This window comes from Tenrec ecaudatus, chromosome 7, assembly GCF_050624435.1.
Source record: "Tenrec ecaudatus isolate mTenEca1 chromosome 7, mTenEca1.hap1, whole genome shotgun sequence".
NCBI lineage: Eukaryota > Metazoa > Chordata > Mammalia > Afrosoricida > Tenrecidae > Tenrec > Tenrec ecaudatus.
The window spans coordinates 73,413,558-73,429,234 of NC_134536.1; the positions used below are offsets into that span (position 1 = coordinate 73,413,558).

General features: G+C 42.9%; 1 protein-coding gene across 1 annotated transcript; it reads right to left on the reverse strand.

Moving 5' to 3' along the window:
* Positions 1-5,443: 5,443 nt before the first annotated feature.
* LOC142453430 (thiosulfate sulfurtransferase/rhodanese-like domain-containing protein 3) lies at positions 5,444-14,737 on the reverse strand. The gene is made up of 4 exons (XM_075554734.1): positions 14,521-14,737; positions 8,974-9,147; positions 8,714-8,873; positions 5,444-8,427 (listed from the first exon to the last, which is right to left on the reverse strand). Exons 1-4 carry the CDS (start codon positions 14,720-14,722, stop codon positions 8,355-8,357), a joined length of 609 nt encoding a protein of 202 aa, XP_075410849.1. The 5' UTR covers positions 14,723-14,737; the 3' UTR covers positions 5,444-8,354.
* Between the last annotated feature and the right edge of the window lie 940 nt (positions 14,738-15,677).

Genomic DNA, 15,677 nt, shown 5'->3' on the forward strand with positions numbered 1-15,677 from the left:
TTTTTTGCTTTCTAAAATGTAAAACTAGTTAAAATTGCTTGTGTAGCTTTCATTATCATGTGTTGGACAGCGCTGTGGCAGGACTAAGCTGGTGCTGCTGCATTCTCCCTATGTCTCTCGCTACCCTGAGGAGGTCACTTCTAGGCTTTGCTCTGCTCTTTCCTTCCATATATCCAGCTGACACCCTGTAATTATAGCATTTATTCAGCACTGTGAGCCAAGTGTGAACTAGGCTCTCCACATCAGATTAAGCCTCAGAACATTCTCATGACAGCAAAAGGGGCATTATCAGAGAGGTGTTGCTGAGATTACAAGATAAGTAAGAAAGATAATAAGAATGAAGGAAACCTGAGCTATTCCAAAACTCTCAACCTGTAACCATTTTTCTTAGGATGTCTTCTATTGATTACATTATGAAAAAGAAATAAATGGTACATCAATTAGTGTAAGACATGAAAAAATAATAATTTATAAATTATCAAGGATTCATGAGGGAGGGAAAGGAGGAGAAGGGAAAAAATGAGCAATTGATACCAAGGGCTCAAGTAGAAAGAAAATGTTTTGAAAATGATGATGAGAGCTCAAGTAGAAAATGTTTTGAAAATGATGGTGGCTAATAAGAATAAAACACCTGTGCACCTCGAAAGACTTTGCCAAGAGGGTGACAAGGCAACCCACAGACTGGGAGAAGATTTTTAGTAATGACACGTCAGACAAAGGGCTCATTACTAAAATCTACAACACCATCATGACCTGCAAAAAGAGGAAAACAGTTAACCCCCTAAGGAAGTGGGCAAAAGAAATGAGAAGAACTTTCACTAGAGAGGAGATCAATATGGCCAATAAATATATGAGAAAGTGCTCGAAGTCCCTTGCCATAAGAGAAATGCAAATCAAAACAACCATGAGATACCACCTAACACCCCTGAGGCTAGCCCAAATCAGTAAATCAGAGAGCAACAAGTGTTGGAGGGGCTGTGGTGAAGTAGGAACCCTCCTCCACTGCTGATGGTCGTGCAGATTTGTACAGACACTGTGGAAAGCAATCTGGCGATACCTAAAGAAAATGGAAATTGATCTACCTTACGACCCAGCCATCCCTCTACTGGGCATATACCCGGTTGAAGCAGCAAATAAAACACGACCAGTCATATGCGCTCCAATGTTTATTGCGGCACAATTCACAATAGCAAAGACTTGGAAGCAGCCTAAGTTTCCATCGATAGACGAGTGGATTAGCAAACTTTGGCACATACACACAATGGAGTATTATGCAGCACTAAAACGCACCGATGAGCACATGAAACACGTTATTTCATGGGAAGAGCTGGAAGGAATTATGTTAAGCGAGGTAAGCCAGACCCAAAGGGACAGGTACAACATGAGTCCCCTGAGGTAAGTACAATCAGCATGACAGAAATGGGGCATTAATCCACCCAAGGGGAGGGTATGGTTTATATCTCCACAGGGAAAGTGGGACCAGACTTCAACCCAGTGTCGCAAGGTGTGAATGCAATATCCCGGCGTGGAGGAGGGAACCGGTGGAGAGGTCTGGGAGGCTGGCCCCAGCACCATAAATTAAGTGGATTCCTGCCCCTCCCCAAAAAAGAATTTGTTCCAAAGGACGACATTGACTCTGCAGCTATGGGAGATGGACATATTTGATCAGAGCACACAGGAGCAGATGAAGGGGCAGGAGGAGAGAGTGGAGCACAGCCTGGCCCACCAGGCCGTGATGATGATGTTCCTGAGTAGAGCAGCCAGTCCACAGAGAGAACAACATGGCTGGCCCTACTATGAGACATGATGCCCCTCAGTGACTAAGGGCGATACAGGGGACAGCACCGGAGACACAGTGTGGGAATTGCACCTGACCTGATCCCACCACACCGAGGCAAATCACTAGGGGAGTGCAGCGGAACAGCAAGGGAATGGAGTGGCAAGGTCCCCAGGGAATGCTGAAAGTGGACTTTGGGGCCAGGGCGTGGTGCCCCAACAGACTGGACTGGAAAACGCTCCTAAGGGCCAGCAAAGATCCCTGAACTAACTACAAGCTTTTCTCTTGTGAACTGTTTTGTTCTGTTCTTTTTCAGTGGTTTGTTTTGGTTGTTTTGTTGTCTGGTTGTATACTGTTGCTTTGTGTTCCTCTGTCTAGTTTTCGTGCATGTTAGTGACTCCACAGGTCTGTCTGAATAGGACAGGCTGGATGAACTATCTGGATGAAAAACAACGGGACCGACAGTTCCGGGGGGACTTGGGGTGGGGGGGGTAGGGGGGGTTAGGAAGTGGTGTTAACAAACCCAGGGACAAGGGAAAAACATGGGACCCCAAATGGTAGAGAAGGGGGAGTGGCAGGCCTGGTGGGAAATGATCAAGGGTAAGGTTGCTTAGAGAAGAGGTATACTCTAGCCCAGGTGGCGATGAAGCATGGTAGTAGGGCAGGAGGAAGGTCAAGGGAGATGGAGGAAAGAGCTAGGAGTCAAAGGGCATTCATGGAGGTCTAGACAAAGACATGTACATGCAAATATATATAGGAGGTTGGGGAAATAGATCTTTGTGTCTATATTTATAGGTCAAGTATTAAGGTGGCGGAAGGACCTTGGGCCTCTACTCAAACACTCCCTCTATGCATGAATACCTTCTTTTATTAAATTGGAACTCTATGATGCTCACTCTCCCGACACAACAGCTGGAGCCAAAGTGGGTGAACAAGTAAATGTGGTGAAGAAAGCTGATGGTGCCCGGCTATCAAAAGAGATAGTGACTGGGGTCTTAAAGGCTTGAAGATAAACAAGCGGCCATCTAGCTCAGAAGCAACAAAGTCCACATGGAAGAACACACCAGCCTGTGTGATCGAGTGGTCCCAAAGGGATCAGTTACCAGGCATCAAAGAACAAAAAATCATATCATTGACTGCACACCTCCATGATAGGATCGCTGAAGACAAATGGGTGCATAAGCAAATGTGGTGAAGAAAGCTAATGGTGCCCGGCTATCAAAAGAGATAGTGTCTGGGGTCTTAAAGGCTTGAAGGTGAACAAGTGGCCATCTAGCTCAGAAGCAAATAAGCCCACATGGAAGAAGCACACCGGCCAGTGCGATCACGAGGTGCCCAAGGGACCAGATATAAGGCATCATGCAAAATAAAAAAAAGATAGAAGTGTGTGTATGTATGTGTATATATGTGTATATGTATATATGTATGTGTATATATATATTATATTAAATGAAGGGGGAAGTGCAGAGTGGAGGCCCAAGGCCCAAGTGTCGGCCAATGGAGATCCCCTCATAGAGGGGTTTAGGAGAGGAGATGGGTTAATTAGGGTGTGAGGTAGTATCGATGAAGAACACAGCTTTCCCCCAGATCCTGGATGCTTCCTCCCCCCAACTACCATGATCCGAATTCTACCTTGCAGGGCTGGATAGGACAGAGGCTGTACACTGGTACATGAGGGTTGGAGGTACAGGGAATCCAGGGTGGATGATACCTTCAGGACCAAGGGTGTGAGGGACAATGCTGGGAGAGTGGAGGGTGAGTGGGTTGGAAAGGGGGAACTGATTACAAGGATCCACATGTGACCTCTTCCCTGGGAGAGGGACAGCAGAGAAGGGGGGAAGGGAGACCCCGGGTAGGGCAAGATATGACAAAATAACGAGGTATAAATTACCAAGGGCATATGAGGGAGGGGGAAAGGGGAGGGAGGGGGGGAAAAAAAAAAGGACCTGATGCAAGGGGCTTAAGTGGAGAGCAAATGCCTTGAGAATGATTGGGGCAGGGAATGTATGGATATGCTTTATACAATTGATGTATGTATATGTATGGATTGTGGTAAGAGTTGTTTGAGTCCCTAATAAAATGTAAAAGAAGAAAAGAGAAAAAAAATGATTAGGGCAAAGACTGTACAGATGTGCTTTATACAATTGATGTATGTATATGTATGAACTGTGAAAAGAATTGTATGAGCCCCAATAAATTGTTAAAAAGAAAAAAAAAAGAAAATGATGGTGGCAACAAATGTACAAATGTGCTTGACAATGATTGTAGGGATTGTGATGAGTTACATGATTTTTTAAAAAATACATCAATTATTTAAGTTTAATCTGACTTTTCTCATGCTTTGTAAATTTTTGCCCTTGTATTATCAAACTAAAAGTATTATTCTCCCATGATTGAAATAAACAGTCACTTAGTAAAATGGCATAGTAAAGAATGTACTACTTTTTACTTGTTTTTTTAAATATTTTTCTTTTAATGAGGTATCTGATACCATAGACCTTAGTAATAGTTTGTATTTGTGTGTGCTAAAAATTGTACACACCAAAACATTCACCAATTCAAGAAATTGCACATGTAAAATTCAATGACATCTATTACAGTTTTGCATATTATGTAGCCATTGACAATTTCTGAATTATTCCAATACTCTCAGCACAAACATTTCTCCCTTCCACCTCTGGTAGCTCCTACTCATCTTTGTTTTCCATCTCTCTGTGCCATTAAGAAAATGCTGACTCCTAGGAACCCTGTACATCTACTTAAAAGTGAGATGTTATACTATTTGCCCTTTTGTGCCTGCCTTATGTCGCCCAGCAGGATGTTCTAGGTTCATCAGTGTTGTCTATACCAGGAGGACTCCATCTCTCTTTGTGGCTGAGTAATATTTTGTTATCTGTGTGTACTACCTTTTGCTTATCCACTCATCTGTTAAACATTTAGGTTGTTGACATTTCCAGACTCTTGGGAAAGTGCTACATAAACACCAATGTTCAAGTTTCTGCTTGCATTCCAGTAATGGCTTTGCCATTGACTTTATTGTAGAAACCCAGTGCGGGGTTTCAGACATAAGGAATCCATTGCTTATTCAAAAAGATCGAAGCAGAAGTGATAAGAACTAAAAAAAAAAAAAAAAAAGTGATAGGAACTCAGGTAAATAGAATACACTATCATGAGCTTTTTTTTCCTTAAAAAATGTATCAGAAATCCAAAGGTATTGTAGAACCTTGTTTAACTTTATGAAAGTGAGTAACAGTCTCTATTGCATACATACAAGTGGGAAATAACCAGGACTTGTTTGTCACACATGATGAACGTGGGTATGCTTATGTCTATTCGTGTCATGGCTCTTACTTCTCTGGGATATGTACCAAGTAGAGGAATTGTTGGGTCCTGTGCTATTTCTACTACCCACTTTTTGAGAAAGTACATTCCACTTTCCACGGTGTTTGTGCCATTTTGCTGCCCATGAGCAATGTAAAGAAGGTTCCAGTCTCTTTGTACCCTTACCAGCTTTTTTTTCTTTTTTCTGTTTTATTTTTCCTTTTTTGTTAACTGAATTAATTGTGAGGTAAGGTGATAGCTCATTGTTATTTTGATTTGCAACTCTCAAATGTCAACCACTTCATGTGTTTGTTGGCCACCTGAATGTCTTTGATGAAGTGTCTGTTCATGTCCTCTGCCCATTAAGTAAGGACCCACTCATACGGTCCAAGAGGCTCCAACACGTAGTGTGAGGATGGCACAGGACCAGGCTGTTGTACTTGGGTTGCTGTGTGGTGGAACCCACTTAAAGCCCTGTTTCCTGCCCTATGTCTGATAGGTTTTGATGGAAACTGAATGTTGCGGATGGAAAATTGTAACTAGGATTGGTGGCCATGGCTCAAAAACCTGTAGACAAAATCCATTCAGCCATCTCTTTTGGCCTAGCCCTCCAGTTAACAGTGTTTGCTGAAGGAGTTACCAAGGTGCAATTGGCTTCTGCATCTGGAGAAACAGGAAGAATCAGGGAACATGTGGAATCAGAGAAATGGAATATGTGTCAAAAATTCTTAAGAATATTTGATCGAAAAGGAACACAGAACAATTTAAAATTCTCAAACGAAATTCAGATTTTCTGGAGCCATGGAGATTGGATGAAGGCCTGAAACAATTGCCCTGTGATCCCATTTAAGCCTTAAACTAAAAGTACCCCCTTGGAATCTTCATAAAACCACCGTTTCATTTACTAGTAAAGAATGTCCACCTTGAGCACTGTGCTGTGCTAAGGTCTGTCTACCACCCAAATGACAGCAGCGCCTCCAACAGAGAGGGCACCCAGGGCTCCGTGTACCAAAGTCACTGAGGAGGGAACTGGGAAAGGGGGATGAGATGGTGGTGCCGTCAGAAGAAAGTGAACAATGTCCCTGGAGCGCACATGAACTGGTATATATTTTTCTGTGTGTGCTCTCTCAGATTTCTATTTTAATGGTAAGAAAAGTAAATAAATGAATATCTACCTTTTACTGATAATAAACTCAAACCTAAGAGGATATAAGTAAAAATTTATTGGAATACTCATTCATTTACATACAGTCAATAGTTGGGATGAAAACAGCAGAATTGAGTAATTCCAATAGATCTGACTTGCAAGCCTGGTATTTGCTTCTGCTCATCCCGTCAGCTAGGTAGTAGTGTCTTTCTCCAGAGAAGCTGTATTATTCTAGGCCCTCAACGCATCCCTTCAAGGGCTTAGTTGCTCCAAAGCTGTCTTTGATTTGCTTAAGGTTTGTTCCATGTCTGTGTCATCTCTACTGGCATGTATCCCTGAGGGTTAATCTAATGGAAAGCCCGGTGGAGTTTCCTCGGTTCTTCCTTGATGGAGGCAGTGCTTTGGGATTTTCCCTACACTTGCTTCTGAGATAGTGGCCTTAGTCCTCACTGCCATAGTAACTCATGGATGTCTTTAAACAAATTTTACATGTGTTTGTATCAGAAGTTCAAATCATTGCATCACATTCTTTATTCTCCAATGGATTTCCACTTCATTTAAGACAAACTAGGTCCTTAGGGTTATTTCCAAGCCTTGCATGATCTGAATAACTACATGAAAGAGGCAGAAACAGGTACCAGCTAGTAACAAGTACTGGACTTATCATTTCACATGCTTAGACAGATGCTGGAGCACTGGTGGCATAGTGGGTTAAGTGTTGGGCTGCTAGCCGTAAGGTCAGTAGTTTGAAACCATCAGCTGCTTTGTGGCAGAAAGACAAGGCTTTCTACTCCTATTGAGAGTTGCAGATTTGGAAAGCTACAGGGGCATTTCTTCTGTGTCTTATCTGCGTCACTATGGGTCATAATTGACTGGGTAGCAGTGTTTGGTTTATGCTGATGGAGCAGAAGTAATTTGTAAAGGTTTGAAAATATTTGCATTTTTTCATATTTTATTTTGAAATTAATATTGATACGTAATTCTTTTTCTATAACTATCTTAAGCTGACTTTTTCTTTCCAACAATTTTACTGGCACATAATTTACTGGCCCATGATATTTACTGGCACATAATTTGTCAAACAATTCAGTAGTTCAATCATATCCAGAAGAATTATACAATCATTGCCATATCAATTTTTCATTGTTTTTTAAATTGTAGTATAATAGCAGGAAAATGCATAGGTTTTAATGGTTCGATAAGTTTTAACAAGCATACATATGTACCAAAACACCTCAGTCATAGAACATTGCTAACACCCTGGAATGTTCCATCCTTGCCTTTTCCAGTTAATCTCCTTCTGAAGGACCAAACACTGTTTTGCCTTCTATCCCTCTCAAAAATCAAAACGACCAAACCCACTGCCAATGAGCCAATTCTGACTCATAGTGACTCTCTAGGACAGAGTAGAACTGCGTCCTAAAATTTGCAGTGCAAACAGAACTTGTACACCGGTCTTTACAGGTGCAAACAACCTCATCATTCTCCAACTAAGCTGCAGGTGAGTTTGAACTTCTGATCTTGCTGTTAGCAGCCCAACTTCTAACCCACTGCACCACCAGGACTCCATAGATCATACTAAATCTCAAAATTGTAAATTTCATGCTTCTAACACTATATAACACCATGCTGATAACACTACTATGATCTTATAGGCTGTGAATATATTTTCCCTTTACAACTTTCACCTCAGTATCCGAGATTCTTCATCACATTTCTAAGGTCAGTGATTTTTAATCTAGTGGTCTAATTTATAGTCTCTGATGTTCAAAAGCTACACTAACGCAAACAGTCACACCTAATGGTTAGCACAAGTAACCTTGGTCTTTCAGACTACACTACACTGAAAATTAATTCCTAGACTCCCAACCCTGGTATTTCCATAGCAATTCAAATACATGATTGTAATTCTCAATAGCCTTTGGAAGCAGGCAGGGGAAAGTGGTATTTCCCATTTATAGATAAGGAAAAGTTTCAACAAGTGCTTGATTTACGCGCAATTTCCCAGCCATTAACTGGTGGTGCCCAGATTAGATGTTCATTCTTTCGTTCATTCCACAATGTTTGGCTGCATATCCACAAGAAAAGAGCCGTGATGTAATCCACGATTCAATCTCCTTGTTTGTTCTCTGAAGAGTCATACGTTGCCCATTCTTTCCATCCTCCAGCATAGTGTTGAGCACTGAAAGCAAATGAAATTGTGCTGTCAACAATTTCTTCTTATAAAACAGTGAGTAGCAATGTTAAAAAAATTAAAAATGCAATGATTACTTACCACACTGGGTAGGCCTGACACCTAGTTAATGGATTGTGTTGCTTTTGAGTAAAATGAAAAAAATCTCTTAGTCTAACTTTCCTGCCCTTACTAACAGGAATTATAAGAAATCTTACATAGGCCAATAACAGTGTAACACATGAGAAACATTGCAATAATATTCTGGAATTGATTTTATGTTTCAGCCACATACCTGTTAAAGCCCAAAGATAATGCTGTGTCCAAAGCCTTCTTGCTTCTCACTCCAGCTAAACAAGAAAAGACTAGGTTGTCAGATTCGGATGGCTTTACTTCATGGTACTTGTCTTTGAAGTCTCTCGGGTCCATCTGGAGAGCCCGGCCAACCTCATCCACTGAAAGAAAAGGTCAGGAGTTTGTTTTTTTATTTTGGACAAGGTAGATAATGTTTCCGGATGATATTAGTGGATCCATATTAAGACACATATCACTTACATGGTATATTGATGGACCCAGGGATTTTTCCAGTCTCAAGAACTTCCCAGGTTTCTCTCACATCAATTAATGTAATGTTTTTTGAATTCAGCAGATTTTTAAGTTCCTTGTAACTGACACTTTTAGAAATAGCAGTACAAAAATTGTGGCAGCCTCCCTTTATTGACTTCAAACCTGGAAAGAATACAACTATTTAGGTACCTTCAAGACAACATTGCGATTAGTAGCTAGAGAGTGTTAAGTTAAAGAAATTCCCTCTGGTTCCAATTTACTTTAGTAAGCCATCTGTCCTATGTTTGTGTCTTATTCTAATTCAGAATTCTAATTCTGCATTATTCACCTGTCCTGAATGCCTGCTCTCTGACCTATAGCCATATATTGAAGGCAGTATATATATATATATATATATATATATATATATATATATATACCCATTCAGCATTTGGTAACTGAATTATGGTTCTTATTTTATAAATCTTAATAAATCAAATCCAAGTTACATTACTAAAGAATTTTTTATTTCATTTCTCCTTGCAAGCAAAAATTCTCCAGAATGCACTTTCTATATAATAATTGAAAAAAAATAAAGAATTAGATTTTAACCACAAAATAGAAATCCATGGGTCTATATTGATATAGTGCATAAGATCACAAAACAGAAGATGCCTACATTATTACATAATTGCCAAATGCCATCATTACAAAACTGCCAACACACCAAAAATCACGTGGCCCATCAAGTTCTCTTTATTTTATTGGGGGCTCTTACACCTCTCATAACATTCCATGTATCAGTTGTATCAAGCATATTTATTCATGTTGCCATTATCATTTCCAAAACATTTTCTACTTGAATCCTTGGCATAAGCTCCTCTTTTCCCCCCTCCCTCCCCATCAGGTTCATTTTAGTGCTCAAATTGACGTTCCTGCTCGCCAGCACTTCAGGAGGTGTTACAGTGCAGCAGGTTTGCCCTATGCAACCCTTCATTTGATGCTTCCCTGATTGTGAGTCCAAGCAAGAGGAACTCCTTCACAACTTCAACCTCTTCTCCATTTATCATGATGTTGCATATTGATCCAATTGTGAAGATTGAGGCTTTTTAAACACTGAGTTCCAGTCCAAACTGAGGACTGCAGTCCTTGATCTTGAACACCAAGTCCTCACTTTGAGAAACCAAGGTTGTATCAGTGACATCTCTCGGGTTGCTAAGGGGCCTTCCTCCAATCCTGGTGCCACAGTCTTCTTTCTTTTTTTGCCACATTCTTCCTCATAAGGTCTAGCTTCTCGACTTACTTGCTTGGCATACAGATTGAATAGCCTGGGGAAAGGATACAACCCTGACGCACACTTTTCCTGATCTTCAGTCAGTATTCATTCCCTGTTCTGTTCAAATGGACTGCCTCTTGGTTCGTGTGTGAGTTCTGAAGGACACAAGGAAGTATTCTAGAATACCCATTTTCTCAGTGCTGTCCAGTTTGTTGTGACCCATGACAAAGAAAACTTCCCAAGTGAGATTGTAACCACAGGCAGAGGGTTTGGATTTACAATAGGTATTTCCAGGCTGTAAGGGTAGAACAGGGGTGGGAGGGCACAAATAAATTCCTAAATCCTGAGCCTTGGTTGTTCGTTGTTGATTATTTAGTGGGAGGATAGCAGAAGAATTCATTGCCTTTTTAGCTTAAGCACTAGAATATCAATATTGTTTTGGCAAACAGAAGCCTTAACTGACAAAGCCAAATACGAGTATATGCTACTCAAAAACAACAAATTCCTTGCCATTCAGTCAATTCTGATTCATAGGGACAACACGGGACAGAGTAAAATTACTGTGGCTTTCCAAGGCTATACATTTTTAGAGGGAACAGAAAGTCGAACTGCTGCCCTTGCGATTAGGAACCGAACGCATAGCCCACTAAGCTACCAGGGCTCCTTTGTATATGCTGTTAGCTCTTACAAATGTAGAAAAAACAAAAGTAAGTTGCAAAGATCTTATATGCTTTTTGTTAGTCTGGGTTGACTAGAGAAACAAATTCATAGACACTCATGTGTATAAAAGAGAAACTAATATAAAAGAGTAATTGTATATTAAGAAAACATCCCAGCCCAGTCCAGTCCATAATTCCAATATTAGCCCTTAAGTCTGATACGAGTCAATAAATTCTTCAGATGCACTCAGCCATTCAATGTGTTGAATGAAGGAAGATCACAGGCCAGTGGGTGCAAAGTCTTGTGGATCCAGTGGCAAGGGAAATATCTCAACACTGGCCTGGGTCTCCATGTGGCTTCTTCAGCTCCAGGGCTCTGGCATCATCAGCATAGCTCCATGTGACTTGTCAGCAGGAAGACCAGTCAGAAAGTGTATGAGTCCTGCCTCCAGGGAGGAAGACAGGAGTTCCCAGAATCCTCAGAAGGCCTTGCTCACACAGAAGCCTCATTGACTATGACCTGATTGACAGGCTACACTCCACTCTTATACCTATTTAACAAGTTGACATGACATTATGTAACTACTACAGCTTGTAACAATCAAACACTTCTTTCATTTGTCTTTCTCCCTGATACACAGTGATGAGAAAATTATCAAATACCTCGAAAAGTAGAAAATAGGTCTGTCTCCTTTAAATTTTGACAAGCCATTCTTTTTTTTTTTTTTTTAACAAAATGACCATACTTTAAACCAGTTCAAATAAAACTTTCTCAATTTTTTTGTATTCCCAGAATTAAAAGCTGAATTCACACTCCTTATTTTTTCTTGGCTAAACTCAAAGTGGGATTTCACCTCTGGGTAACATGAGTATGGGTAACCGAAGCAAAGAGGTGCTAGTCTTGGAGAAGGGTGTGATGCTTAGAGGAGGATCAGAGAACAAGAGGAAGAGCTTCAGTGAGACTGACGGACCCAGAGGCTGCAATGGGCTCACACCTAGCAACGATTGTGAGGATGGTGCCAAAATGGGACCGTGTTCTGTTCTACGTAGGGTCGCAGTGTGTCCGGACCGACTCGGCAGCCCCTACTAACAGCAGAGTCACATCACACCCATATTTGGCTTATTCTAATTCAACTATACTCCTCTGACCAAACAAACACCGGTAATTGGTGAAGAGTGGATTCCTGCCTTTCCACTCAGTTAGCAAAAGCCTGTAGTCAGAGGGCTCCCTCGATGAGTCTCAGATCTTCTGAGCCAGGCCTGGATAATTCTCTGACCTACACTGATTCTATTATTAAAGTATTTTGGGGGGGGAGGGGGGTTTGCAACATGGTTTCTACTTGCAAATCAACTACTTCGTCTGGTGCTCAATCACTGAATAAAAACTGAGATTTATGAGAAATGTGTGTCTCTTGGATTTTCAACAATACATATTATACATGATTTTCATCTGTTCAACCTAAATTTAAATACATTGTAGTTTACATAGATAAAGATAATCTCATGTGGGTACTTCCCACAGCCTACATTACAGAATAAATTCTAAGCTTATTCTAAGATTACACATAGCCTGTCAACCATCCTTACCAGTATAATTTACCAAAACATTCTCTTCCCCCAAACATTCTTTTACTCCAATTACCCTGCCTGCCACCTACATCGAACGTGTACGTGTGCTCTACATACATTTTTGTCATGGGAAGAGGCACTTTTTAGAGTCAGGTAAACCGCCTTGCCCACTTCGTAGCATGGGCCCCTGGGCAAATTACTTAACCTCTCTGGGGTTTGTTTTCTTATTTGTAAGATGAGAATACTATTACATAGCTTCTTAGTGTTGCTGTGAGGTTTAACCAATGTATAGGTACTATGAGGCACCACCATACAGCGTTATCTCTGCCTTTCCTTCCAGGTCAGACACTGTTTTCTCTGAAATGACTATCTTCCCCTGTCGTCTCCATCAAGCACCCACTTCTTTCTCCTTTAGTGCCCGTTAAAGGTTGCGTCCCCATTTCTTTCTAGTGATTTGACTTCTAGGTATTTATCCAAGCAAGATAGTTGCAAATATGTACACAATACAACTATTGTGAACTTTCCATAACTGCATAAAAATTGAAAACCCAAATGTCCATCAATAAGGACCTGGTTAAATGGTGCATATCCTTACTACGGAGTGTTTGCAGTGATTCAAACAGCTGTTCATGGGATGCTTCTGAAAACCTCAGTAAGAAGAAAAATTACTGGATCGATCACTGTATGTCTAAATATATGTACACACATCTCATTTTATATGTGCATCAATTTATGTGTTCATAAAATAATGTTTGATGATGTGCACCAAAGCATATTTGGGGAGGAGGAGAGCTTGATAAGGAGGGAGGATGTATAAAGGGAAATGTATGTTCTGCCCATTGGCTAACTATTTTTGAAAATATTGAGAAACCCCAGACTCTTTGCCCTGCAGTCGATTCCAGATCATTGATGCTACAGGACAGGGTAGAGCTGCCCCCAGAGTTTCCGTGGCTGTAAATCTTTTAGGAAGCCAATCGCTACATCTCTCTCCCACTTGATGGGCTGGTGGTTTCTAACTGGTGCTTAAACCACTGCAACACCAATGCTCCTTATTTAATGGAAAATAGTCATGCCATCTTAGGATACTTTTCGAAAGAAAAGAGGTGCTTTTTCTAACACTTTTCCATCTCGGGTTGAACTCTGTTCTTGCAGTCTCTCCTGGCTAGGCTGTGTGGTGATTGTGTTTACCCGGTTCCTTCAAGCCCCGAAATGCTGGACTCCGAGCTTCAAAGGACAATCCCAGCAGGCGGCCTGGAAGAATCTGTTCTTAATAAATGATGGCTGAAGAAGCAAGCGTAAAACGCAGTAAGAACCATTATGCTTACGCCTTAAAACTCTAGAGGATACGCCCACTGCTAGCATGCATTGTTGTAAAAAATATCAAATAAAAAATATATATAAAATGCATTGTTGTTGCTGTACGGTCCCGGGGAGTTGGTTCCTACTGCGACTGATAGGGACCCCGAGGACAAGAGAAAGAAACACTGCGGGCTCCTGCGCCATCCTCACAAGGGTGCTGCTAGCTGAGCAAACCTGGGAAACAGTTACTCCCGGTCCGTAGCTTCACAACCGGAAGGTGCTCGCAGGAGAGGCAGCAGGTCAAGCCCAGAAACAGGACTGGAGGCCAGAAGCGCTGCGTTTAGACCTGACACCCACTAACCATCGGCGCGTCCCTGCCTTCCCGGGCTCCTCCTTAGGCCCAGCAGGTCGGGTTCTGGGTGCCCGCAGAATCACTCCTCTCTAGGGAGACGCTCGGCGGGAACTCGCCATGACACTTCCCTCCAGTTGGCGCGCTCCTCTCTCTCCAGAGTTGACCTTCCGGGCTCAGTCAAGAACCAGCTCCCCTAACTGAGCTCCCGGCGTCTCCACAGGGCAACCCCGCGCGCGGCAGCCCGGGATCGGAAGGAACAAGGACTGCAGACGAACGCTACTTCTCCGGGGGTCGAGTCACGCGACTGACATTCACCTGGGGACCTACAGAGACAAGCACCCCCATGAACGCCACCCTTTGCAACGGGGCCCGAGGTGAGGCCCGCTGACCCCTGAGCTCACCCCGAAGAGCAGCCTCCGTGGGACCGAGGACAGCCGCGCGCACGCCCCACAGCCACAGCCCCGGCCGCACCATGGCCGCGCGCCCGGGTCCCTGCTCGCGGCCGCTTCCGGGCGCCGCGGCCGGCTCTCCTGCGCCCCGCGAGCGCCGGCCAGACCCGGTAGTGTTCCCCAGCGCAGCCGCGCCCGCAGCACTGCTTTCCATTTTAACCCGGGGAGGAAACAGAAGATGGCAAAACCCACTCCCATCAGCGGATGCCGACTCGCAGCGAGGGGGAGTCTGCGATGTGAGCAGCAAGCCTCATCTCTCCCAGCGGAGCTGCTGGTGGGTACCTCCCACCTACCTGGAAGCAACGTTACTACTGCGCCTTAAACCAGGGTGCCCTAAGCCAGGGGTCCACCGAACCCGACTCCAGTGGACCCTACAGGCTGGGGTAGAACTGCGCCTTTTGAGTTGCTGAGACTCTAACCCTTTTCTTTTCTTCTTTTTCAAATACTTTTACTGGGGGCTCTTACATCTCATCACAATCCATACATTCCTCCAGAGTGCCAAGCACCTTTGCACATAAGCTGCCATCAGCATTTTCAAAGCTTTCTCTTCCCACTTGAGCCCCTGACATCAGCTCCCCATTTCTTCCCCTTCCTTCCCCTGTCCGCCCTCCCTCACGAACCCTTGATAAGTTATACATCCCCCCCCCCATATATTGCATTGTCCTCCATGGATCATCACCCATTTTTCCGTTATTCATCCCCCCTGGGAGGGGGTTCTAGATTGATCCTTGTGATCGATTCCCTCTCTCCCCTCCCCTAATCCTCGTGGTATCTCTGTTTTCCTTGTTGGTCCTGAAGGTTTATCTATCCTGGATTCCCTGTGTTGCAGGCTCTTATCTGTAGCAGTGTGCGTGTTCTGGTCTAATCCGATTTGTAAGGTAGAATTGAGGTCATGATAGTGGGGGAGGAGAAGTATTAAAGAACTAGAGGACAGCTGTGTGTTTCATCGGTGCTACACTGCACCCTGGCTGGCTCCTCTCTTCCCCGTGAGCCCTCTGTCTGTAACTCTTTAGGAGAGTGTAAAGCCTGCTTTTTCTCCCCCAGAGCCGCTGGCGATTTCCAGCTGATGATTTGTGGTTAACAGCCCCAGGAGAAAGTAACTCACTATG

Bases quoted from the DNA above. Each gene is read 5' to 3' on its own strand.
- LOC142453430 (XM_075554734.1), bottom strand. From the start codon at position 14,722: ATGGAAAGCAGTGCTGCGGGCGCGGCTGCGCTGGGGAACACTACCGGG. The intron at 9,148-14,520 runs GTGAGCTCAGGG...TATTCTTTCCAG, and splicing joins CACGGAGGCTGCTCTTCGGG to GTTTGAAGTCAATAAAGGGA. The intron at 8,874-8,973 runs GTAAGTGATATG...CTTTTCTTTCAG, and splicing joins TGGGTCCATCAATATACCAT to TGGATGAGGTTGGCCGGGCT.